The sequence below is a fragment of the Dipteris shenzhenensis genome, chromosome 32 (assembly GCF_047967505.1).
Source record: "Dipteris shenzhenensis isolate YYH24624 ecotype China chromosome 32, Dip_SZ_1.0, whole genome shotgun sequence".
Lineage (NCBI taxonomy): Eukaryota > Viridiplantae > Streptophyta > Polypodiopsida > Gleicheniales > Dipteridaceae > Dipteris > Dipteris shenzhenensis.
The window spans coordinates 21744020-21770119 of NC_141627.1; the positions used below are offsets into that span (position 1 = coordinate 21744020).

Below are 26100 nucleotides of genomic sequence, written 5' to 3' on the forward strand. Positions count from 1 at the left end.
GGGTAGTATCATGTAATCTTTCCTTACAAGGGTGTCATTTGTAAGCTTCCCCACAAAAGGCTATGTCCATTGTCTAGGTCACCCAGCAAAAGGATCCACCTCTAACAACCTTTCATTTTGAACTTCTGCTTTCACTGTCTCAACTAGTCAAGGACTTTGGTAGCTTGTACAAAGCTATAAAACGTAAAGTACACCCCTCTTGATTCGTGATACACTGATAAGGTGACTTACTTAATTACTGCATCTGCAGTCGTAGCACATCCATCTGGAGGAAGAGGAAACTGGGATAAAAATGGTACTACCAACAACTCCCCAGCAGTTCCTTGTGCTTCCTTGAGCTTCCCATACTTCCCTGCTTTTTTACGCTTGGTAGCGGATGTGTTCTTGGTAGCAGTTGCAATCGGAGGTCCCTGTAGCATGGGATTTTTTCAGAGACACTGCCTCATATAGCACAAAAGCTTAGGGGAGTACTATTTCAACATCAATGAATAAAAACATGAGAAAATCGAGCTCTGACTTGATTTGTACAGATAGTGACCTTTGATGTGGAAATCAACCCCAAAAGATTAAGAGCACTTCTTCTGGGAGTATAAAGATCGTCCCTCCATCCTGTTGTATCATCCTAATCAAGGCATCAGTGTGTAATTAAAAAACAGGTTAAGCATTGCTGGCAATCAAATTTAGAAAGTTATAATAGCACTGAGCAATATAAGGCAAAGAAGAAAAGGGGGTTACCATATCCGAGGGAAGATTTTTCCTCATATATTCCTCCTGATCTTCCTTCCAGTCAATTATATCCTGCATCCAGCCAACGAAACAGTAATATATTTTGAACCATAAGTAGGGTTATGTGTTACTCACCCGACACACAATTTCTTAAATCTGGATTGCTGAAGTCTAGCAGTAAAAAGCTGCAAATCAGCCCACGGTTAAGATTGTCAAGCAAATGGTTTCTTAATCTTACTTCTGCACTCCTAATACCAAAGTTCAGTCAGAACAAACTCACATTCAAAACATGATAGCACAGAATACATGCTGGAGAACCTTTGTGCATATATTTCTTCAGAAACTAGAAATGTTAAGGCTTGCCTTGTGAATGGACTCAAGTGGTGGTATTAATAGCACATGTGTGAGGAAAGCCTAAGCAAACGACTTCATTAAAAAGCTTTGCTAAGATCAGGGCCAAGATATCTATTCCATATGCAATAAATTCAATGCACAAGCCCTCATGAACTTTAGCTCAGCCATTATGAAGCTTCAGGGCTGCATACTTGATGCAATTGGCTGTGCAAAGAGTACAAGAGGCAGGACGGGGCAAGTGCAAGAGGTCCGAAGATGGCTGGTGGGGAATGCCATAGAATGTGCGCACATATGAGTACCATGTCTAGGTGTTTGAGGGGGGATGGAGCTTGCTGCTCATGGACTTGACCAGAAGTCTTTGGAGTTGCTACTAAACAAAATGTTTATTAACTTCTACTCGTTCCAATAAATGAAAGCTTGCATCTTCCTACAAACAAGATGGCAATACTCGAGCATCATCTCTTACTCACTCGGAAGGTTATGCTTGGTCTCGAATCTGCATTGGCCATGAAGAGCCTTGCACTCATCATCATATCAGCTATTTTAGGGTACAGAGCCAAGAGGCGGGCATGTGGAAATTACGTGCGAGGCTATGTTCAAAGTGAATATCATGATAAGTGTGTGAGTGGGCGGTGTTGCGGTTATGTCATGAGGTGAGAGATGGATAAAGAGATAAGTGTGATCTTCTCCCGGAGGGGATAATGAGGGAGAAATCAGTCACGTGAGAGAGAGAGAGAGAGAGAGAGAGAGAGAGAGAGATTAACGTCTTCGAAAGGCCTCATGGGCCTATGGGACAAAGTACATCAAGAGAAGAAACTCATACAAGCCTCTGTGGGCTGAAGCGAAGGGCGTGCTAGGGCCCTTTCTGAGTGCTATACCAAGCTAAAGAGCTAAAGAGCTCAAACTTAAAACTCAAAACTTAAGACTGAGACTCAAAATTCAAAACCTAGTGCCATGGTGAATCTCAGGTGACTACAATAGATCTACATCTGTCGAACTGTCTCTCGTTGTGGTGTACGACGTGGTCTTATCGACCTCTATATCTCATGGGCTATGTCAAGGGTGTTGCCTTGTCTCTAGCGGTCTCATCTGAGGAGAGATGAGATAGAACGAACCTTGATCGTGCGTGCTCTAGTCACTCTCTGTGTCTGTGTGGTCTCTGGGTCTATGACTTGGCAATGCCATGTCGTCTCTCTCCGTTGATCCACGCTGCCCTCATGTCAGCTAGCTTCTCCTCCACCCCTCTCCTGGAGCTTACTCAAATGCATAGCATGACATGTTGTCGTGCTCGATCCACCACCTTCTCCCGCACAATCACCTCCTACTCCTGCCTGATTTGTCTCAACAAGGTCTGTGTGCATCATCGCATCTCAATCAGATAGAGCCCAACGCAGACCTAGTCATGGAAGTGGATCAACTGTGAGACTGGACCAAAGCCGTGCCCCTCCTAAAAGAGGCAGTGGTATCATCCCCGGACCTCATAGTAGGTTGGGTAGGCACACAAGAAGTGCTCCTCTGTCTCAACCTCCTCCAACGTGCATAACCTACAGATCTGCTGCTCTTTGGGTGTGCCTGCAGCTCTCCCTGCCTCAATCCTTAACTGATGGGGCGAGACCCGCATCTACCCAATGGCAATCCTCAGTATATGTGAGACTCCTTTGTCCTCTAAGTACTAGGGTCTAATTATGAGTCCATCCTCCTACACTCTCAAGCATTGGTCGTGATAGAACAAGATCTTGGTGGAAAATGGAGCTGGAGGAGATCTAACCACATGATACGGTTAATCTCATCTCGTGGGATCAAGTCGAACAGTGCATCCATGCTATACTGAAAGGGGGAAAGCCACGGTTAGAGAGAGCAGGGTCGGCATAGTATGCTATGCACACGTATCCACATGGTTTGCCAATCAGGATATACAGATGGACTAGATGACTCTAGTGCTAGTCTTGGTAGTCTAGGTCTCCAGTTAGGTAAGGCTCAAACTCTATGAAGGAAAGTCACTCTAGAGCGGTGTCATGCCGAATTCTACCTGTACTATCTGATGAGGCACTGAGGGCTTACTCCGAATCATCCTAGACCCCAGAATCACCTATAGCCACTCAAATCTCCTCCACTCTATCGCCGAGAGATCACTCCCTCAAAAAGGTGCGGCATACATGGCAATTGGCCTCACTAGGGTGTCCAAAAGTCTACCCTTCGTTGGTGGATAATGAAAGCGCACTTGAAAGCACTACCTCTAGTCGGAGTAAAGCTCTCTGTCCTTGTGTAAGACGTGCCCCTGCATGGACCATCATGAAAATTGGCCTTGTGAAGACCACCCTTAAGTATGTGTAAGACTGCACTATCTCCACTGCCTGGCCTCGGTAAGTGACGCTATGTCGATGCAGTCTTGCATGTGAGGCATTGAAAATCATAACCTGGGTCTTTCCAAGGTTAACTGTCAAGTCTCTCTCTCTACAAAATACCTCCAGGGTCTCCAAAGGTCTCTGCAGTCCCTCTATTGAAGATGATATGAGAACTATGTCATCCATATGCAATATCTGTATCATCAAATCAGCCAACAGTGATCCCTTGCCTCCTAGGAGGTCAATAAAGGATGTAGACACCGCCGTCCAATCACAAGTCATGTTCATTATTCAAGTAAATTATGCCTCCGAGGTTCAGCAGACACACATAAACAGTGGTCTGCACTAAGACATTTACAGTTTTGAAGAAGCACAAGCTGAAAAGAGACACTATAAAAGGGCAAGGGAAAACATCTAACACAAGCCGGGAGAAATAAAATGCAGACAGCTGGCAAGCTAGAGAAGCGATGGCACCAATAAAAGGAATGCACAGCACTTCACCTATCTGCAGCTGTGTCTTCTAGTGAAGCATGTGGAACAAAAAAACAATATAAGCCTCATTCAATGGTCTTATTAAAAAAGCTTATTTTTAGGAAGCAAAGTAAGGCCCACTCTAAAACAAGCAATACTTGCACTTCACCCGCTCAACTCTGAATTGATACTGACGTCTGCACAAGGGTATAATGGCACTGCATTATCTTGAATAAAAGCGAGCTTTGACTAACTTTGCTTAAATTTAGTCAAGATGTCTTCTACTCAAGCTCCCTTTTTAAACAACAATTCAATTAATCTCTTTGAGGTACTAGAATAGAGAGTAAGAATTAATAATATGTGTTTATTAAAGAATGACACAGCATCCATGTGTTTGCTCTCATCTACATATCTTTTTTGGAGACATCAGTTTTTAAACTTCATCACTGCACAAAAGTTTGGCATGCATTTTCTTGACTAAACATTAAGAGTTTCCACACCTTTTCTTGTAGTCTAAGAGCCGGAAAAATAGAGCCCTCCAACAAAGGAGAAAAATGTGAGGAAATGAGATGCCAACCCTGCAACAATATAATCATAATTTTAGAACAATAGCAAGGGACAATACCAGGAATACTTAATCAGCTGATTAAAACTTTCTTTTTCATCATGAGAGGGTTGGAAATTAATCTATCTTTTGTTGAAGAACTGTAAAAATCTCCATCCGGGTCCAAAGGAAGGACGATACTTCTCTACACTCACACAGTTTCAATTTTAAAAATTACATCCCTTAGGCGCAAGTTAACATCAAAATATGTAATCTTGTCCATGAATCACCCGAATGCGTCTATTACAAACCTACATCTTTCATGAATCATTTTATATATATTATGTTCCATTTATTTCATGTATTATTTTGAGCATGAACATGTGAACTTTCTTGATAGTTCTTGTTACAAGACTTCACACACTAGCAATTACCTTTTTCAGCAAACATTGTGCACAAGTCATCATCAGTTCAATGCCGGAATTGTCAACTCGCCATTATTCTTCTGACTTAGTCATTCATAGTATTTACTATTTTGCATGTGGTGTAGCTTTCCATGGCCCTGGCTTCTCCGTCATCAACTAGATGACTTCACCATCTCATGGTGAGGGCCTTTCAGTTGCCCTAGACCTTTCCATAGTCTAGCCAACTCCTGAGATATCGTTCAAAGAATCACAGCTTGGTGATAAAATGTTGATAGCTAGAGCATGAGTTGGACTTCACATGGAGTGAATTTACAAGGCTTTTAACTATTGGCAGCTACCATATCACCCTCCACTTGCCTTATAAGATTGAGACACTTTGCACATCCACAAGGGTTTACTATACCCTCAAGACTTATTCACTTACCTAGCACCTATGGTCAGCCTTTTGGAGTGGGCCATGGTATGTTATGTGATCATGCTTAGCCTGATGACGACACATTGAGATCACTTAGTGTATAAACATGAGGTGGATGTGATATCTGCGACCTTTATCTTTTGAGCGTACAGAGTTATTTTAGTAGTGCCTTGGTCACTCACACACATGTTAGCTAGAACACTTTGATGGCTAGCGTTGGGGTTTAATTCGAGTTGTCTAGGTCAACTTATGAGCATCGCAAGCCTAGGATAATTGTTTGATCTAAGCCCAATGCTTATTAGTTGTGTGCATGGGTAAAGAGGTAATGGAAAAACATTAAAAAAATTTAAGAATCAGTGGATTAATCAAGTATTAATTTGATTCAATATAGATTTAAATATTTGTTTAGATATTTGATTTGCTTTCCATTAAGCTAGCTTTCTTACTTTATTTAGGTTAACAACTTTTAGCTTTTTAATGCATCCTTGCTCTTAAATAGTGCTCTCACTCAGTCTCTTACCTTCCTGGCTAATCTTAACTTGGCTTCTAGCCTTATCTTGCTCTCCTGCACCCAATTTGCTCTCACTCATCGCTTACTCCAACCATCAAAGGCTTCCTAGATGAATTGCAATCTGATCTACATGCCTACAAGATCCAAGATCTCAAGACTCATCAAGACACAAATATGTATATTTCTCGACAAACCATCATTTCTAGAGATATGGAGAGATTATATCTTATGAGAATACCCTTGAGACTTTAAACCTAAAGCTGACTTACATGAATTACCACACCACTATAAATGCACCCTTCAATGATATGAGGGACGACAAGGCTAGAGCCTCAGCTCCCAATCCCATATCATATATCTAAGCTATCCCTATGCATGCCCACTTATGATGTGAATTCCTAATCAATAAATTGAGTATGAACTTAAAAAAGTGTTGGGGTTAAGGCCCTGTGCCACCTCATATACACTTTTTTATTACAGGTTACAGTGTGAACACGGTTCACTCTGAACCGGTTCCACCCTAATGCCTATCCTAATATACTCTTGAGGGTTGTGGTGTGCCCTTGCTTCTGGATTCACACCCACCACTCTTGTGGTTAGTCTCACTCTCCTCCACGCGTTTACGCTTCAACTGGTATCAGAGCAAATTCGGAGAGTGTGGTCTTTGTTGAGAGAGTGTCTACAGTCTTTGCCTACCTCAGAACGTAGAGCTTCGGCATGTGTTGCTTTGGAGCATAGCCTTTGCTGCCAGGCTCGTAATAGGAGCTGCAGTAGCGAAGTCTGTATAGTATTCCATCGTGCTTGGAAGAGCATTTGCAAGCTTAGACTGTGGAGAAAGTCAGAGAGTCTCTCGTCCTATAGCTCGAAGCAAGCTTTGCGCACTCTCATGAAGCAAGCGGATTCTGGAGAAAGTCAGAGAGTCTTTCGTCTTCGCCTATAGTTCGTGAAGCAGGCTTTGCACACCCCCATGAAGCAAGCTTTGCGCACGCTTTGCCTCAGTTGCTCCTACCCTCTTGCTCCTTGCAAGTTACCACACTGCCGCTTCCTGTGATGCCCTGCAACGGCTCAGACCGAAGAAGCTCGATGATTTGAACTCCTCGTTCGTGAGGTCCGCAAAGCGGGTGAGGCCCAGCGCTTTCAAGATTTCGAAGCGTCTTTCCTTCTCCGGAGCCCTATCAGCCACGTAGTGCTTGCCATGCTTTCCGTTCTAGGCGTCAAATAGCGCAGAGAGAGCCTGCTCTCTGACTCGAGGTCTTCAGGGGAGTAAGGCAAGTGATCGGCTGCCGCAAGTGCTGCTGCGCAGCAGAGCAACACACAGAGAAAGAGCGTCGAAGCCGATCTGGTCTTCACTTTCTACGCTACAGTAGTGGATCCCCGGTCTAAAGAGAACGTCTACAGCTTTGCTCCTCTCGCTTCAACTATGGAGCAAACCATCTCATGGCTGGCCCATTCTTTTGGCCCGGCATTGGTCAGCTGGAATTGGGAGCACCACTGGATATTCTGGGCAGAAACTTGAGGATTGGGTGCACATCGTGGTGCATTCTCCGAATTTGGAGAAATTGCATGCAAGAAATTTGGGGCTTTTGACGCTAGAATGCTTGTACGCACTTGTGGGTGCCTATTTGACGAAATTTCTCTTCAATAGACGCCAAAACAAAGGGCTTTTGCTCAAATTGGTGTTATTGGCCGTTATAAACAGTTTTGGAAGGGGATTTACATGTCTATGTGTCAAATGCAGTGACAAAAGATGAGATTTTGCAATCAGTTTTGGAGAGTGGACAACATTGCATTAAGTCACAGCACGTGACTTTGAGGCTCTCTGTGCCTTAGGTGTATTTATTTGCTTCTACTTTAGCTTATCATTATGTCTTCAAGCAACGAAGGCAACTATTGGAACATCGAGAAGTTGGAGGGGAATGCAAATTTCTCTTATTGGAAGAACCAAATATATAATGTGTTGGTCCAGAAATATCAAAATATGCCTATCAAGTATAAAGGGATCAAGCCCGATGAAGTTAGTGACCTTCAGTGGGAAACCATGAATGAGAAGGCCAAGAGTACCATTCTTTTGACCATCTCAAAGAAGATCTACTTCAATGTAGAGAATGAAGCCACCGCTTACAGCATATGGAAAAAACTTGAGTCCCTTTTCGAGAGTCAGAGTGTAGCTAGTAAAGTGTTTTGGTTGAAGAGGCTTATGAAACTAAGCATGAAAGAGGGGACAGCCCTCTCACTTCACCTCAATGAGTTTCACTCTATATTCAGCCAACTCACAAATCAGAAAATGAATTTTGATGATGAGGTGAAGGCCATTTTTCTCTTGAGTACCCTCCCTGACAGTTGGGATACTTTTGCTACAGCCATAAGCAATTCAGCCCCTGCTTTCACAGGATTGTCATGCCAAGATGTGGAAAGCGCTCTTCTGCAGGAAGAGGTGAGGCGTAAGAATAGCAGTGAAAATAAGAATGCAAGTGCATTGGCTGTGGGCAGAGGTAGGCAGCAAAATAGAGGGGAAAACCAAAATAAAGGGAAATCTCGCAGTCAGTCCCGTCCTCGGAAGAACCTTGAATGCCACTACTGCCATAAGAAGGGGCATATTAAAAGGGACTGTTTTCAGCTGAAAAACAAAGGCAAGGATAAGGAAAGAAAAGAAGAGGACAAAGATGCGAAAAGAGATGCCAAAGACACCAAGGGCAAGGCTAAACTTGAGGAGCTCAATGCAGTGATTAGCAATGATGAAGATAATGACAATGTCATACTTGTTGCCTCCTCTGGTGATAGTTCTTTTCTTGTGGCCAATGATGGCTCATATGCACAGGATTGGCTATTAGACTCAGGTGCATCCTATCATGTTACTCCTCATGAGCAGTGGTTTGCTTCGTATGATGCAGGGAAGAAAGGATGCGTGAAACTTGGGAATGATTATGCCTGTGACGTTGTTGGTATTGGGGATGTGCATCTAAAATTCCCAAATGGTTCTGAATTTGTATTGCACAATGTGAGACATGTGCCACAGCTCAGGAAGAGCTTGATATCCATTGGGCAGCTTGATGATGCAAGGTATCTCACCCAATTTGGTAATTCTATGTGGAAGGTGCTTAAGGGAAATATGGTTGTGGCCAAGGGCTGCAAATCAGGCACCTTGTATCCACTGTATGTTGAGGGTGTTGATGCTAATGTAATCCATGTGACCGAGCAGCCACACACTTCATTGTGGCATAGCCGGTTGGGCCATATAAGCCAAAAAGGAATGAAAGTATTGTCTTCTTTGGGTTACTTGCCGAGACTTAATTTTTCTGATTTTTCAGCATGTGATCATTGTATTTATGGCAAACATAAGCAATCAGCCCATAAAAAGGCTGGAAATGTTAAGCAAGAAGTCCTAACTTTGGTACATACAGATGTATGTGAAATGCCCAATCTTTCTTTGGGCGGTGCCAAGTATTTTGTCACCTTTATTGATGATGCATCAAGGAAGATATGGGTCTATCCCATTAAGCATAAGAGTGATGTGTTCAAAGTCTTCAAGACTTGGTTGGCACTTGTTGAGAATCAGACAGGAAAGAAGCTCAAAATGCCTCAGGTCTGATAATGGAGGGGAATACCTCTCAAGGGAATTTACTACATTTTGTGATGAGAAGGGGATAAAGAGGGAGTTGCCCGCTCCCTACAATCCTCCACAAAATGGCGTGGCTGAAAGGGCAAATAGGACCATTCAAGAGAGGACTCTTAGCATGCTCTCACAAGCAGGATTGACCCATGGTTTTTGGGCAGAAGCTGTTAAGACAGCAGTACATCTCATCAATAGGTACCCAACCGGGCCTTGGATTTGAAGGTACCTGAGGAGGTGTGGTCCGGAAAGCCACCCTCTTACAAACATCTCAGGGTGTTTGGCTGCCAGGCCTTTATGCATATCAGAAGGGAAATACGCAGCAAATTAGACCCAAAGTCACACAAGTGTATCTTTCTTGGGTATGGTGACAATGGAGAGATGGGTTACAGGTTGTGGGACCCTGAATCTCACAAGATTGTGAGGAGCAATGATGTGATTTTTCGAGAAGATAGGATGCAAAAACAGCCTATCAATACCATTGGAGCGAGAAGAGTCATTTTTGAGGAGGAAGGACCTTCAGCACAACCACAAAATGCCAATCAAAATGCTGTCCAAAATGGTCAAAATCAGCAGCCACCTCCGGCTTTTAATGCTCCATATTATCCTCCACAGGAAGAACCACAAATGCAGCCTGAGATTCAGCAAGATGTGCTTCCAGAGCAGGCTGTACAGCCCCAAAATATGCAGGAACAGCAAGTAAATCAGCCACCTAATCAAGATGGTTGGGTTAGGCGGAGCACCAGGGTGTCCCGGATGCCTGACAGGTTTGTTCCAGGGGTGAATGCACTTGATGATTACATCATGGTGACAGATTGTGGTGAGCCCTCGTGCTTTAAAGAAGCCATGAAGAGGGAAGACGCAAAGAATTGGCAGAAAGCCATGGTTTCAAAAATGCAATCTCTTGAGAAGAATCAGACATGGAATCTAGTGCAGCTGCCTGCAGGCCAGAAAGTCCTACCATGCCAATGGGTTTATAGGTTGAAGATCACTCCAGGGGATGCTAAGCCCAAGTACAAAGCAAGATTAGTTACTAAGGGGTTCAAACAGGAAAAGGGAGTTGACTTTGATGAAATCTTTTCTCCTGTAGTCAAGATGACTACATTGAGGACTGTTTTAGCTTTGGTTGCTTGTCAGGACATGGATCTTGTCCAAATGGACGTGAAGACGGCCTTCCTTCATGGAGACCTTCACGAGGATATTTATATGCAGCAACCAGAGGGATATCAAGTCAAGCGAAAAGAAGAACTTGTATGCAAATTGCAGAAGAGTCTCTATGGGCTCAAGCAGGCACCCAGAGAGTGGTATCACAAGTTTGATGCTTTCATGAAAGCACAAGGATTCAGACGGTCTGATCATGATCATTGTCTCTACACTAAGAAGACAAAAGATGGTAGTCTTCTTATACTCATTCTTTATGTGGATGATATGCTTATTGCTGGGAAGTCATCTATTGATATGAATGCCTTGAAGGCAAAACTGCACAAAACCTTCGACATGAAGGATCTTGGTGATGCAAATCACATTCTATGCATGCACATTTTTTGGGATGTCATTCATCATAGAAGGAGTAACTTCTAACCCATCCTCTTCTACCTTCACCCATATGTGTGGCATGCACCCAAGCCTTTTGTTTAACCCTGACGATAAAGTTGATGCCATCTATTTCACAATATTATGATCAACTTTACATTGATTGATTAGAATTATTTTTTTTGTCAGCGAATATTCAATCGCACTCTTTACTGCATCACGCTTGACCTATTGGATGATGCAATCTTCCATGTAAGTATGTTTGTCACTTTTGCCAACAAATCATTCTTTGGACATTAATTTCTCTATAGCTATACTTGCGTACTTGTCTCGCAAGTTTCTTATAGACCTCCACATCAGAGCCGTCATCTCTTTTTTCTCATTCTTCTTTGTCTTGTCTTTAATAAATGAGGGAGTCTCATATGTGACATCTCCCTTCTCACATGCAAGACATACTTTTGCTATCTGATAAAAAACTTCATCACTGTAGAAAAGTATACTTGTGTAGTCTTGATACCTGTCCCTTGCTGTCTTAAAACTTATCATCACCTCTATCATTTCTTGCTTTTCCCTCGGTAAATTTGCACTCAAGCATGTGTAAAAGTCAACAAGATTCTCCACTTTTACTTTAGTAGCAGTTCGTTTAAGTGTGGTCATCATAGGAGCATTAAAAGTTTTCCATATAGTCCTAGCTTTGACCAACATCTCTAAAGTGGAAGTAAACTTTCATAGCACATGAATGTCATGATTAACTCTTTCCAACTCAATCGAATATTTTTTCTCATTTTTGAGGATACAAATTCTTGCATAATAGTATTGGAATTGAGGCACATTCATGAAGGTCATAAGTAATTTCTTCTTTATTGTATGCCTCTCTAGAATGCTCATTACAAGAATAAGCATAGTGCTGAATATCTTAGAATGCTCATTACAAGAATAAGCATAGTGCTGAATATCTATGGGCTCAAATACGCAGTAAGCTAAGAAATTTCTCCTTGCATTCTATATATCTTATCTTGGATCATCCACTAAACATTGTCCTTCCTAAATTGAGGGAAGTTGTTTTTCGAGGAACTTAGTGAATTCTATCTCAAAATCTTTAGGCTACTGGAAAGAGATGGATTGACTAGAATCTCCTTTGATTGGCTAATATGCCCTTAGATGGATAACCACATTTGAAACTAGTTTTTTCCCATAAATCAAAGTCTCAAAAGGCTTTTCAGCATAGGCTTTATATAAAATCCTACTATTGGTGAAGATGCTTGCTTTCACCACCGATGAAGCATGTACAACATAAGTCTTCTGGCCCCATATGTATCTTGGATCGTCATCTATCACTATCTCATTTAATTAAAGATTTAGGTTCTTCATTGACATCATTTTTGTTTTTGAATCTGAGTCTATTACTTGACCCTCCACTTCTTCATGCTCTTCCTCTTCTCTTCATCCTTTCTTTATAGAGGAACGACCTCTTTTTTTAGTACTTATAGCTATCATAGCACTTCAAGCTATAGCTTGTGAAATACTCGCTTTTCGCATTTGACATTGTGGTTTATTTTTTAAGGGGACTATCTAAACGGCTCTAAACCCCGCCCTACTTCTTCTTCTATTGCCTCCACTTCAAGTGTACTTAAGGGTTGCACTTGTCCTGTTATCCCATCAACTTCATGCATTATATAATTTAAGTGAATAATACCATGAACAAAGGATGCATGTGCATGTTTCATCCCATTTGATGCATGTCGTGTCTTGGCCAATGCACTTCCTATCTCATCTGTGGATCCCCTGTAAGCATCCACGTGTACAAGACCCTCATCCAATGCTACATGTTTTGTCTCATCCACTCCAGGTCTTCTCTCATCTATATGACCCTAAACCAAGTCTACATGGCGTGTCTCATCCACTTCCCTTCCGGTCTCATGTGTGGATCCTTGCACCTTAGGTGTCTCATGTGTGGATCCTTGTACCTTAGGTTCCTCAAATGAAGTTGAACATTGTACTATGGCACCCTGAAAGTATTCAAGAATTATCTTCGAATACATTTTTTGTGCTTCTTCAATGGGAAATTCCTCCCAGGATCTCCAATGTAGGCACCGATTTAAGAAATTGGGGTGCTTTTGGATGTGGCATCACAAAGTGCTTTGCATCTTTCTTTGAAAGAAGAAACATTCTATTGCTAATTTTTGACTTTGTGTAAGTCATCATTATAATGTTGTCTTTTTCAATTTTTATTTTGAGTAAAGTGCCCTTTTGAATCAAATTACTTTTTGAGAAAGATACATCCCATGCCTCTTCATCTTTCTCCAACTCTCTATTCCATAAGTTTCAATTGAGAAAATAAAGTAGTAAGTTGAAAATGTAAGCAAAACTAATTTTCAATTTTTAAAAAGGTAGAAATTTTAAAATTCTTCAATTTTTAAAAAGGTAGGAAATTTGAAATTCTACTTTCTATATTCCAATACAAAGTACATTTGTTTTTCTACTATATTTGATAAGTTTGTCTTCTACTACTAACTTCTACATTTCACAAGTACATTTGTTCGTCACCAAGCTCCTTGGTAACTACTTTCGACATGTTTGTCTTTCCACACACTAAGGTAAATACTATATTTCAACGTTTTGTTTATTCAAGTTTCGACATGTTTGTCTTTTCACACACGAATGTACATTCTATATTTCAACACAAAGTTTTGTTTATTCAAGTTTTGACATTTAGTCATTCATATCTTCTCTTTAGTCGCCTTTAATCTCCCTCCTTGATCCTTGCCTCTACTCCTATATCAATCATTGTCTCTAATCTACATCAAAACCTCTCTCCTTTAATATCCCTCCTTGATAGTCACTCCCACATCCCTCCATCAAAACCTCTCTCCTCTACTATACCTCCTTGATCGCCGCTCTGTCATCCCTCCTTGATCGTTGCTCACTCCTTAGTTGTTGCTCCTCCTCCTTGGTAAGATTTTTTATTCTTCATCTCCTCTCTCTCTCTCTCTCTCTCTCTCTCTTCCTCTCCCCTTGCGCTCTCCTCCCCCCCCCTTGGAATGCATAGGGGTGCCCGAGGAAATAAGGTTTGCTGTCTTTAGACTTTATGAGAAAGTAAAATGTCAACTAAAATGTAAGGATGGGATGTCACAAGAGTTCTATAGTAATATGGGGGTAAAACAAGGATGTCCGCTCTCACCCACTTTGTTCGGCCTATGCATTGATAGACTTGAGGAGTTGGTGAATGAAGAAGCATGTAAAGATGAGTTATACAGCCCTCATCTAGCAGGTCTCGTGATTTGGTTGCTTCTTTACGCAGATGATGTGGTTGTTTTCACTGATAGTGAAAGTAAGATGCAAAAAATGATGGATATCTTCAGCATATTTTGTGCAGAGAGTGGGATGGCTATTAATGTCAACAAAACTAAACTCATGATAGTCAAGACTATACAGCCAAGCAGCCCCCTCCAAATCTTATATAAAGGACAACCCATTGAGACAGTGCACTCATTCAAATACTTGGGTATTGAAATCCCCGCCAATAATAGATGGAACAGCTGTGTGCAACGGAGACTTGATGCAGGATGGGCAAAATACTTCCAATTTGAAAATGAGTGCAACAATAGCAATACGAGAAGGTGGCAAGTACGAAATATGATCTTTGGGGCATATGTGATACAGACAGTACTCTACGGAGTAGAGGTATGGGGTGGGAGTATATCTCCATCAACGTGGAATGAGATAGAGAAAATGCAAAAGTCTTTCATTAGGAGGCACCTGGGCATCAAGGCTACTACACCATACTCTTTGTTACTCCTAGAGACAGGATGTATACCCATAGAGCTACATGCTCTGAAGAGAGTACTCAGATACATCACAAAGGTCAAGTGCATGGATAATAAAAGGCTACCAAAGAGAGCATGGAATGAAAGTCAGAAGCTTCAAAAGACAAACAAGGGCAAGATTTTGACATCCGGATGGGCACAGGACCTAAAAAAATGGTTCAAGAAGTGGGAAGTAGAAGAGTATTTAAACTACTCTTCAGAGGAGATTGATGAAGAGGCTTTTCATTATGACCTGCTGAATGCACTACACAGGAAATGGCAAACAGCAGAAAACAAAGATAAATTTGAGTACTATCGCACATATATCAACCCCGAATATTGGTCAATTTATACAGGAAGGGAGACAACAACGCAGAAGTACATATGTACACCTATAGCAGTGCATAAACGGAGGGCTTTAGCCTCACTTCGCACCCGATCACACCAGCTGCAAATAGAAACAGGGGGATGGAAAAAGATGCCAAGGGAGAGTAGAATATGCCAACTATGTGATCAAGGTATGGTTGAAACAGAAGAACACATGGTAATGATATGCCCTCACTATGCACACATTAGGGAAGAGTTCAATCACCTCCTTGAGGGACATAACAAACTGGCTGATTTGCTGCATAAAGGGTCACCTTCAGCTTTAGGGACATTTGTGTATAAGCTCTTCAAGCATAGGAATCCACCTGAATCCTAGAAGGTGGTTTCTCTTTCCACCCTCCCATCTTCGGGAGGAGCTTTCATGTACTTGTGATATTGTATTGCTCAGGTCCCATAGGCCGGTTTTGGTCTTCAGAGGACGATAATATATTCTTCTTCTTCTTCTTCTCTCTCTTTCTCTCTCTCTCTCGGTCTCCTCTCCCTCCCCCCCGTCTCTCTCTCTCCCCTTCTCCTCAAGTGCTCTCCTCTCCCCCCCCCCCTCTCTCTCTCTCTCTCTCTCTCTTCTTTTGCTCTCTAGATTCTCTCTCCAGAATAAAAGTTTCAAAGATGAGAATTTGAAAAAAGCACCTGAAAGAAAGTTGAGATTGAAATGTCTCATTGTACATGATTTTGATCTTGCTCCTCCTGTTACTTCTCCTCTTGCTCTTCCTATTGAAATGGGAGAGAAAGAATGAGAGGAGGAGGGTATATATAAGAAAAACTAGGGTTTAAGTGCTTCTCTCTCATTGGTCCTTACATCTCATTATCTCCTCTCCCATTACCACTTTCATCCCATTATCTTCTCTCCCATTGGCCCCTCCATCTAACTACCTTCTCTTCCATTCGCCTCTCCTACCCACCCCTCTCCCACCTCCCCCTCTCCCACTCCCACTCCCACCCTCTCCCACTCTCCCCTCTCCCCCTCTCCCACCTCCCCCTCTCCCACCCTCTCCCACACCCACCCTCCCACGCACACACCCACCTCCCCCTCTCCCCATTAGGAAAGAAGGGAACTCATTTTGGGGCCCTCTAAGAAATTCACTATTTACCTATTTTTGTTGCACTCAAAATATGGGAAATGCCATAAAATAAAGATATTAAGAAGATACATTTGGTGCTTTTTGGTTGTAGCTTGTTTCTCTCTTTGTCTAGTACATGCGCATAGCATTCACACCCAAACATTCTAAAGTGGGAGATAGATGGCTTCTTACTACTGTAAGCCTCATGTGGTGTTTTACCTTTGAGTGCCTTTGTATAACTGTGATTAAGGATGTAAACTGCAGTATTGACAGCCTCAACCTAAAAGTGGTTTGGCAGTCCAGCACCTTTCAACATACACCTCCCCATCTCCATGGTGGTCCACATTCGACGTTCAACAATCGAATTTTGTTGAGGCGTATGTGGTGTCGTCCTTTGTCGCTTGATCCCTTTGCTCTTGCAAAAATCTCCAAACTCTGTAGAAACAAACTCACCACCACCATCCGATCTGATTTTCTTCACTTTTCTCCCTGTTTCATTTCCAACAAGCTATAGCCATTCTTTAAATTTACCAAAAGCTTGAGCCTTTTCGCGAAAAAAGTATACCCACATCTTCCTACTATAGTCATCGACAATCAATAAAAAATAGGAAGATCCCCCTAAGGCCTGTGTAGGCATCTTACCGCACAAGTCAACATGCACAAACTCCAGAGGAGCGTTTGCTCTATATGGATAAGGGGAAGGCTTTGAGCACACCATTGCCTCCATATTTGAAACTCAGCCAAAAGGACAGCCCTCAATCAAATGATGAAAGGGCTAATATGGCCAAGGTTCCTTATTCTTCTGCATGTGGCAGTCTGATGTATGCCATGGTTGCTACTAGACCAGATATTGCTTTTGCAGTGGGAGTGGTCAGTAGATATATGGCTAACCCCGGTAAGAGGCATTGGGAGGCAATTAAGGGTATATTGAGATACCTTAAGGGGTCTCAAGATGTGTGCATATGTTTTGGCAAACAAGATGCACAAGTGCATGGATACACAGATTCAGATTATGCAGGGCATGCAAACAATCGTAAGTCCACCACGGGCTACGTGTTTACTTTCACTGGTGGTGCTATTTCATGGATATCCAAGTTACAGAGATGCACAGCATTGTCTACCACGGAGGCAGAGTATATTGCAGCCACTGAGGCTTGCAAGGAGGCCATATGGCTTTCACATCTGGTGGGAGACTTGGGTTTTTCAGGGGATATTCCTTCTTTGCATTGTGATAGCCAGAGTGCTATTATGTTGGCAAAGAATCCGGTCTTTGATCAGAAGACCAAGCACATTGATGTTAAGTACTACTTTATTCGTGAGGTATTGCATGACAAGTTGTTAGAACTTGTCAAAATCCATACTGATGATAACCCTGCGGATCTTTTCACTAAGACCTTGCCAGCAGAGCGATTTGCACATTGCAGGACACTGATGGGTGTTGGATAGGCCCTATATCACGTTCTGGCCTTGTACATTCTATATGTACTTGCTGTAATTTCTTTTTTGTTTTGAGGCACATTGCCTTTAGGTGGGAGGTTGTTGGGGTTAAGGCCCTGTGCCACCTCATATATACAGGTTACAGTGTGAACACGGTTCACTCTGAACCGGTTCCACCCTAATGCCTTACCTAATATACTCTTGAGGGTTGTGGTGTGCCCTTGCTTCTGGATTCACACCCACCACTCTTGTGGTTAGTCTCACTCTCCTCCACGCATTTACGCTTCAAAAAGGTTCTTTGTTAATATAATGACTATGAGATTCTTGAAACGTGTGAGGATGCAAAGAGAATGTGCTTTGAGTATGGTATCATATCAACCACAAGCTCTATTCTCAAGGAAAAAGTTCCTAGATGAAGAATTTCAAATTTGGTAGTTAGTTTTGTAGTTTAGCAAGGTAGCCTTTAACATAACTGCACTAACTTAGCCAAGGAGTAATGATAGATTCAAAAATTACGGATAATTTATTAGCAAATTATGCAAAAAAATTTACAGCTCCTCCAACTTCTTTACAAGTGAAACAATACATGAAGAAAGTTCCTGTATACTTGGAAGTTGTACTATCAAAGGGATGATTCAACTCCATGTTTATGCTCAGTACATAATCACAGAAATTTGATGAGCCTTGACAACCACTTGCATAAGGTAACACTACAATAACTAGTGTCACAACATTCATAACAAGCGTCATAAAGCAATATTAAGGACCTACTGATTACTCACCGGACCGGTTTCCAGAATATTTGACACAGCATCAAAGGTTGATGAAATCACACGCTCTTGCATTGGATGAACATCCTGCAAATAGCTTTCGAGCTTTAAAAATTATGGGTGCTATATTGCAGCCTTTGATAACAAGAACACTAAGCAGTGCCCAAGAACAACATAAACAATTATTAAAGAGACCAGCTTCATGCACTCATTCATGCTTTAAACTGCACAATTTAAACATAATCTGTGACTACATAAAAATAGCATGCCCTACCTCAGCACAGTTTATTCTTAAACTCAAAACCTTCAAAAGAGATACACTCCACCAAACCCTTGCCTTTGCAATTTTCAAGTAGATCTTTACCCTTTGAGAACCCTTTGTGTGGTAAGTAATATAAACGTGGCTTTCCATTTCAGAGATTTCCGGATCCACGCAAAGGTGAAAGAAGAAGAGAGCATTTGAAATTGAATTCCATTCTAACCGCCCCCTATCTACAAGATCCTCCCTATAGAAAACCCTCCCTCTCCAAATTTCTTGATGCTCCTCTCCCTACCATTTACTAATGGCCCTTGGGCCCATAACAAACCACTCTAGCCCCCCCCCCCACCATGGGAATAGGAACACAATCCCTAGTCAATGTGTCACCATCATGTAAATATCCTAGTTGACCATTTATTTGATCATAATTAAAGAGTTTTCATATGTGCTAATTATGGTCAAAGAGTTCTTTTAATGGTCAGAGAATTGACTACAGTCAAAGATACTTGACTCTGGTCAAGTAAACCCGACTTCGGTCAGGGAGACTTGGTTTATTACCAACAGGGTTAACTACAGTTAACCAGAGAACCACAGAGCTGACTACGGTCAGAGAGTGTTGACTTCGGTCAACAAGACTTGGTTTATTTCCAAGAGGGTTAACTACGGTTAACCAAGATGTGCCAACTTCGTTTGGAGAGTTGTGCCAACTTCGGTTGGAGAGACTTAACTATAATTAAGGCGCCTCGACCCTTGGTCAAATGGGGTATGCACTAGTTAATTACTCCTGGTCATTTTAATGAGAAGGGCACTCCATTATACTAATCGGACTACCATGGATATGGAATTGTTCCATTAATATATGGAAATCGATATCCATATTGGGATTAATATATAGTTAATTGTAGACCCATGAAATATACCATTGAATACCCAATGGACTATGCCTTAGAATCACCAGGGAACATCATGTATACCATGAGTAGGCAATGGATACATACGGATACCCCTATTTTTCGAGAATATTTAAAGGACCCAGAGAAGGGACGAAAGGAATAAATGAGACTTAATTATAATCAAGAGTGTTGACTCCGGTCAACCAGAGAATAAATATAAATATATTTTTTTTAATTTGTTATGTGTGCACATGTGTTCAGTGGGGACGCCCACCGTGACTAGAATTAGTCCACAATGTGTTATTTACATGCAAAGCGCTAACAATTAATGGATGCCATGGTGCTGCGCTTTAATTAATTGTTGCAAGTACTAGGAAGAGTGATTTTCCTAAGCGCAATGGAGCCTACCAAGAGTCTAGGAGGCAGTTCGCGTGACCAAGTGCTTCGAAGACTCCAGAGTTGCCCTTAGTGGCATGTAATTAGGAAAGTAAAGTAGAAATTGACAAGTGGCTTGTTGCCAAGAAGGGGAGCCTCAGAGCTCATGTAATTGAAATTCACGTTTGAATTTTGTATGTACAACTTCTACGCTGAACTCATGTACTCAGTTTTCTCTCAAGTAATAAAAACCTTCGGGGAGGTCCAGCCCGACGATTGTCCTGGGCCCTAGTGAATCTGTTGAGAGAGGGAGAGAGGGAGAGAAAAGAGTGTCTTTGCTGTCCTTTACGAGTAAGATTTCATAGAAAATTGTAGAGGGAAAGGTTTCACAAAGCATTTAATTACCTAGACCAAGCTCTGGTGACCCATTGCTGTGAAACGAGTCACACCCTAAAGCCCCCGCGATCCCCCACCTCCCTCTAGACACAGAGATGGGCTTACAAAAGCCCCGACACAGCCGCACCCACCAATGCTGCTCAGACCCACAAAAGACCCCATATAGCCATTAACTAAATTTTCACATGAGATATTGCCCCCCCAGCTGCCAAGTATGCAATGCATACTCAGCACCCATGCGAACTGAAAAAGCTCCACTTCATTTTCTTGTCCTCCCGGATCAATGTAGGCGCTTGTATGCTGTGCCACCTCCTTATGCTATGCATTTACTCTTAGTAACATCAACTTGCTAAGAATAATCCGACCCGCCCATCAAGGACTGCCATCTTCTCATGCATCTCACCCACATTTACATATTCATCACTCTCTCACACCCCCTATAAGAATCACCTACAATGCATCATCCAGAACAGCGGACAGCTTTTCATCAACCTTTCGTTCATCTTCTTGCCTGCGTTGTTTTGCATATACACTTGCATTCAGGTCCAATATACCACACAGGAGATCGAAACCACCTCCTTGACATTCATGAAAAACACACATGTTCTTGGCATCACCAACCACAAGAGCAACATCCATCCTTGCAACATCAAGTACAGTATCTAACTCAACATCAACCATACTTTTGATATCACCCTACACAACCCGTATACAAGTGCTTGCACTCCTCCGAGGAAACAAATGCTGACATATCATCATAAGAATGCAATTCAGCTGATCATCCAAGTATTTTTTCACACGAACACTTACCCCGCCAGAGCAAGAACCATGTATACTCAAAAAGAGCATGTCCTCTAAAGCATCATCCAAAAGGGCTCCAAGGTTAGCATCATTCACTTTGCCACCTCATCTTGCAGATATTCAACCGTATCATCATCACACATAAGGATGTTCATAACACACAATCAACCCCTGTTGAATTTACCTAACATTATCCATGACTTGTGACAATGGAGGAGTCCTCTGACGCTGCATAATGGCAATCCATCTGAAGGGGCAACCTTACCTACATGCAGCCTATAAGCTCTCCCAACCTCTCTTCTGCAGCAGATCACTGACCTAAGGACTCACCAATGCTGCCACTACCCTCAATGCGATTAATCATGGGATGCCTTCCCACACTTGCATGTAGCCTAGTTGACAATGTGCCAAATCCGTCCAGCCATCAGGCCACACATGACCCCCATCTGGTATCCAAACCAGGACCTATCGGATAACCGAGCTACTCATATGGGGGGCTTACAAGTAGAGTTAGCTGGTTCCCGCGTAGTTACACGAGAGTGGAGCATTGATATCTAACACCCCCCTCAATGTCCACCCGCAAGTGAACTTACTTTTTCGACCCAATGCCAAGTCGATGAAGATGCCTCTCCAGCAAGTCTCTTCCAAGAGACTTCGTGAAGATGCCTGCAGCATTCTCTGTAGTCGGACAGTACACCAAGTCGACCTCTCCATCCATGATAAGCTCGCGTACAAAGTGATATTGAATCTCAATATGTTTTGTGCGAGCATGGAGCACAGGGTTCTTTGCAATCGCCATGCAACTCTGATTGTCACATGATAACTGCGTAGGCTTGTTCTGCACTACACCCATGTCCCCTGAAATCCTCCTCAACCACACTGCCTCACAAGAAGTAAAGCATACTAATTTTTTGTACTCACTCTCGGTAGAAGAAAGAGCAACTGTAGGTTGCTTCTTGCTGACCCATGACACAACTCCAAATCCAAGTGAGAAACAGTAACATGTCACTGATCTCTTACTGTCCACATCTCCTGCCCAATCCGAGTCACAGAATCCGATCAAGATGTTGTCCTTGGTATGGGTGATGCCATAATCAAGTGTGCCTTTGATGTATTTCAGCACCCGCATCCTTGTCCTCCAATGGTTCTCCCGACGCTTATTGAAAAACCTGCTTAGTACACCAGTCACAGAACTAATGTCCGTCCGCGTGTTGCACAAGTAAATCAAACTTTCCATAAGCCTTTTATACTTCGCTTCGTCCACCAGTGGTGATGAATCCTCGTTTGAGAGCTTTACGTCAATCTCCATAGGGGTACCAACTATCTTGCACTCAACCATACCAAATGTATTCAGTATCTCTCCAGCATACTTCAGCTGTGAAATGAAGATCTGTTTTGGCTCTTGCCAAACTTCAATCCCCAAACAGACTTTACCTTCTGAACCGAGGATCACAAAACATGATGGTTGTTCCACATATACTTCCTCCTTGAGATCTCCATTCAAAAAGATGAATTTTACATCCATCTGAAACACGAGCGAACTTCCCTGGGCAGCTAAAGCCAAAACACTGCGAATTGTGGTTAGTGGAGCTGTGGGAGCAAAAGTATCCTAATAATCACAACCATGTATGCGAATCCTTTTGTCACGAGCCGAGCCTTGTACTTATCCAACGTGCCGTCGAACTTGTACTTGATCTTATACACCCACTTGGTGGCGATTACCTTGCGTTTTGGTGGACAATCCACAAGGTTCCAAGTGTTGTTCTTCATTATGGAGCCATACTCCGACTGCATAGTCTCCATTCACCTATCATCACCATGTGTCTCTTCAAGACACTTGGGTTCATCAGCACGGATCACCTTTGTTATCAAAGCGTAGTTGACCACGTGTTCCTGCACCCTTTTTTGCTCCTCTAATCTCTTGGACCGGCGGTGTTCGGATGGTTCCTCCTCAATGGCTGGAGGTTCTCTGTCGTCCAAAAGCTGCTTTACCCACTTCGAGAATGACCGTTGTCGTTGTGATTCTGCAGGCTCTTCTTCATCTTCTTTATCTTGAATCCTCCCAAGCACCGTTAGGGGAGTTCGGTCTGCTGTTGGTGGTGGTACTAGATGGATATCCTAATCTTCGTTGTCTGGGAAGGAAGCATCCTCCTCCAATTAATGCGGCTGTTCTGAGAAGACCACATCGCGACTTACTATTACCTTCTTGGTAACAAGGTTATAGAGACGGTAACCCTTCGCCTCTTCACTGTAGCCCAAGAAAATACACTTCCGACTCTTCGGTTCCCATTTAATCATGTTAGCATCAGGAACATGCACAAAACCATCACATCCAAAAACTCTGAAATATGCAGCTTAAGGTTTCTTATCAAAAAAGACCTGCAGTGGAGTCATCCCATTCACAGTCTTCGTGTAGCTATGATTCAAAATGTAAACTGCCGTGTTACATGCTTCAGCCCAGAAAGTCTTTGACAAATCTATCCCTTTCATCATACTCTTGCCTATTTCGCAGATGACGCGCATCTTGCCTTCTGCTACTCCATTTTGTTGTGATGTATGTGGCAGGGGTTTCTGCCTCTTGATCCCGTGACTTTTACAGTAACTTTCGAATTCAGTTGATGTGAACTCTCCACCTCTGTCTGATCTCAATTTCTTCACCTTCCTCCCGTTTCTTTCTCGACCATTACATGCCATTCTTTGAACTTACTAAAAGCCTCGTCTTTAGTCTTCAAGAAGTATATCCATATCCTTCTACTGCAGTCGTCGATCAGCGTCATGAAGTAGTAGGAACCACCCAAAGCTTCCGTCTCCATCTTTCCGCAGAGGTCCGTGTGAACGAGCTCTAGAGGAGCCTTTGCCCTGCTGGCCTCTTTAGAAAAGAACTGCCGATGCTGCTTGCCCATCATGCAAGCTTCACATACATCGGACAGATCTGTAATTTCTGGTAGGTCTGCAATCATTCCACTTTTATGCATCTCCTTCAAAGAACTAAGGTTTAGATGACCAAACCTCTCATGCCACAGCTTAGTGTTCTTCACATCAGCTCGAGCACTGAAAGCTGAGAGTTCGTAGATGTTGTTGCGCCGTGTACCTTTACCAACGACCTTCCCTTAAAGATCCAAAATCTGTGCACCATTCTTATCGAATTGAACTTTGAGGTCCCGATCTGTGATCGCAAAAACGGACAAGTTCCTCTTGATATCTGACACATAAAGAACATCAAACAACTGTTTTACAACTCCATATGACTTGAGAGCAATCATACCTTTTCCTTTTGCTGGACATTTTGTATCATTGCCGACTGCTACCAGGATGTCATTCCCTACCGACTATAGAGAGGTATACCAATCCTTCCGACTGGCCATGTGGCGCGATGTACCACTGTCAATAATCCAAGATTCATCCGCAAGTACATGAACTGCCTCCGTGCAAATCTCCTCAATTGCTACGAACAGCTCTACTGGTACTGCATGCGCGCTGTTGCTGGACTCTTTTCTTTACTCCGTTCTTCTCATCTACAATCTTCTTTCGACACTCATTCTGCTTGTGCCCTGCCTCGTTGCAATAGAAGCACTTGATCTTCTTCTTTGTCTTTTTATCATCAGAAGAAGATGGGTTACTAGAGTCCTTACCCTTACCTTTCTTTGATTCAGCATAGAAAGCCGAATCTTCTCCAGTCCTCGTCTTTTGATGCATCTCCTCCTCCAGAAGCATCACGCTGAAATCCTCAAAGTTGAGGGACGGATTTCTGTTCTGTGTATTCAGCGCCGTAACAAGACCGTGGTACTTTGGTGGGAGAATCCGTATGCACCTTCGTGCTAGATTCTCGCTGGTGATGGTGATGCCAATCGCAGTCATCTCATCGCGCAGATTCTTCACCCTGGTGATGAACTTCTCTGCCACTTCAGACTAAGACAATTTCTCGTTCGCAAGTTAAGTCTCCAGATTCTGAATCCGCGTTTGATTCGTGGTCTCATACTAATTTTTCAAGACCGTCCATGCCTCCTCCCCTCTGATGCCATGTAAGAAAACAATACGTCTGTGCTCAACAGATAACAGGATCTCGTGTGCAAGAGAGAAAAACAGATAGTATGGAGAATCAAAAATTTGATTACTGTAAAACTGATACAATAGATGGCGCTGCCTCCCAACCGTGCGCTCCTATGAAAGAAGCTTCGATGGCGAGCTGAAAACAGTAGAGGACGGAGGCTGGATGCTTAGGATTCAGGGTTGCTGTAGCCAGTGATAAAATGGGCTTCACGGGCTTGCTCTTATATAGTCACCAGTTGTAGTCGGTTAGGCTCAATTCGGTGACCGACCCAGTCCGCCCAAAACGACCGATTGGGGATCGGTCCCGAAATAGGCCATTGACCACACGATAGAACCGGTGCGTAAAATAGAGCGACAAACCTACGGTTACTGTTCGGCCCAGAGCCATCCGGAATCATCTGGGGCTCCAAACGGGCCCCGCAACCTGAGAGTGGACTGCCTTGAGAAATGCTCCGTCTACCCTCAATGCAATCAGTCATGGGATGCCTTCCCGCACTTGCATGTAGCCTAGTTGGCAGTGTGCCAACTCCGTCCAGTCATCATGCCACATGGCCCCCATCTGGTGTCCAAACCAAGACCTACCGGATAACCGCGCTACTCAAATGCCTTCTCCTCATATGGGGGGCTTACAAGTAAACGGGTGGTATGCAAGTGGAGGGTTATATGCTATCCTATGATAGCCTGAAAAAGGTGACGATAGGAAAAAGTAGCTATAAGTAAATAAAATGCTTATTCTCATAAAGAAACTTTGGTATATTGTTCAACAAACACATTATTCATGCAAACCATGCCTTGCCATTTGATTTGGTATATGACAAGACCCCATTCAGATTGGCAAAGGCAAGATATGGGCTGTCAAAGTCTTGCTGTTTTTATATGTCACCCAGTTTTTTGCCTCAAACCCAACGAGCACCCAATTTTCTAAAATTATTCT

The 26100-nt window shown here is 42.7% G+C and overlaps 1 protein-coding gene across 3 annotated transcripts in view; it reads right to left on the reverse strand.

Moving 5' to 3' along the window:
* The window catches only part of LOC147880456 (ARM repeat superfamily protein), a 97483-nt gene that overhangs the window by 16980 nt on the left and 54403 nt on the right, over window positions 1-26100 (reverse strand). For 2 of the 3 annotated variants that reach the window (XM_087370743.1, XM_087370744.1), the window contains 5 exons: window positions 18405-18479; window positions 4397-4474; window positions 736-798; window positions 518-622; window positions 232-410 (listed from right to left, as the gene is read on the reverse strand). In XM_087370743.1, the coding sequence (XP_087226869.1) occupies window positions 232-410; window positions 518-622; window positions 736-798; window positions 4397-4474; window positions 18405-18479 (500 nt within the window). The remainder of the gene's footprint in view (window positions 1-231; window positions 411-517; window positions 623-735; window positions 799-4396; window positions 4475-18404; window positions 18480-26100) is intronic. The other variant, XM_087370745.1, reaches the window with a different exon arrangement.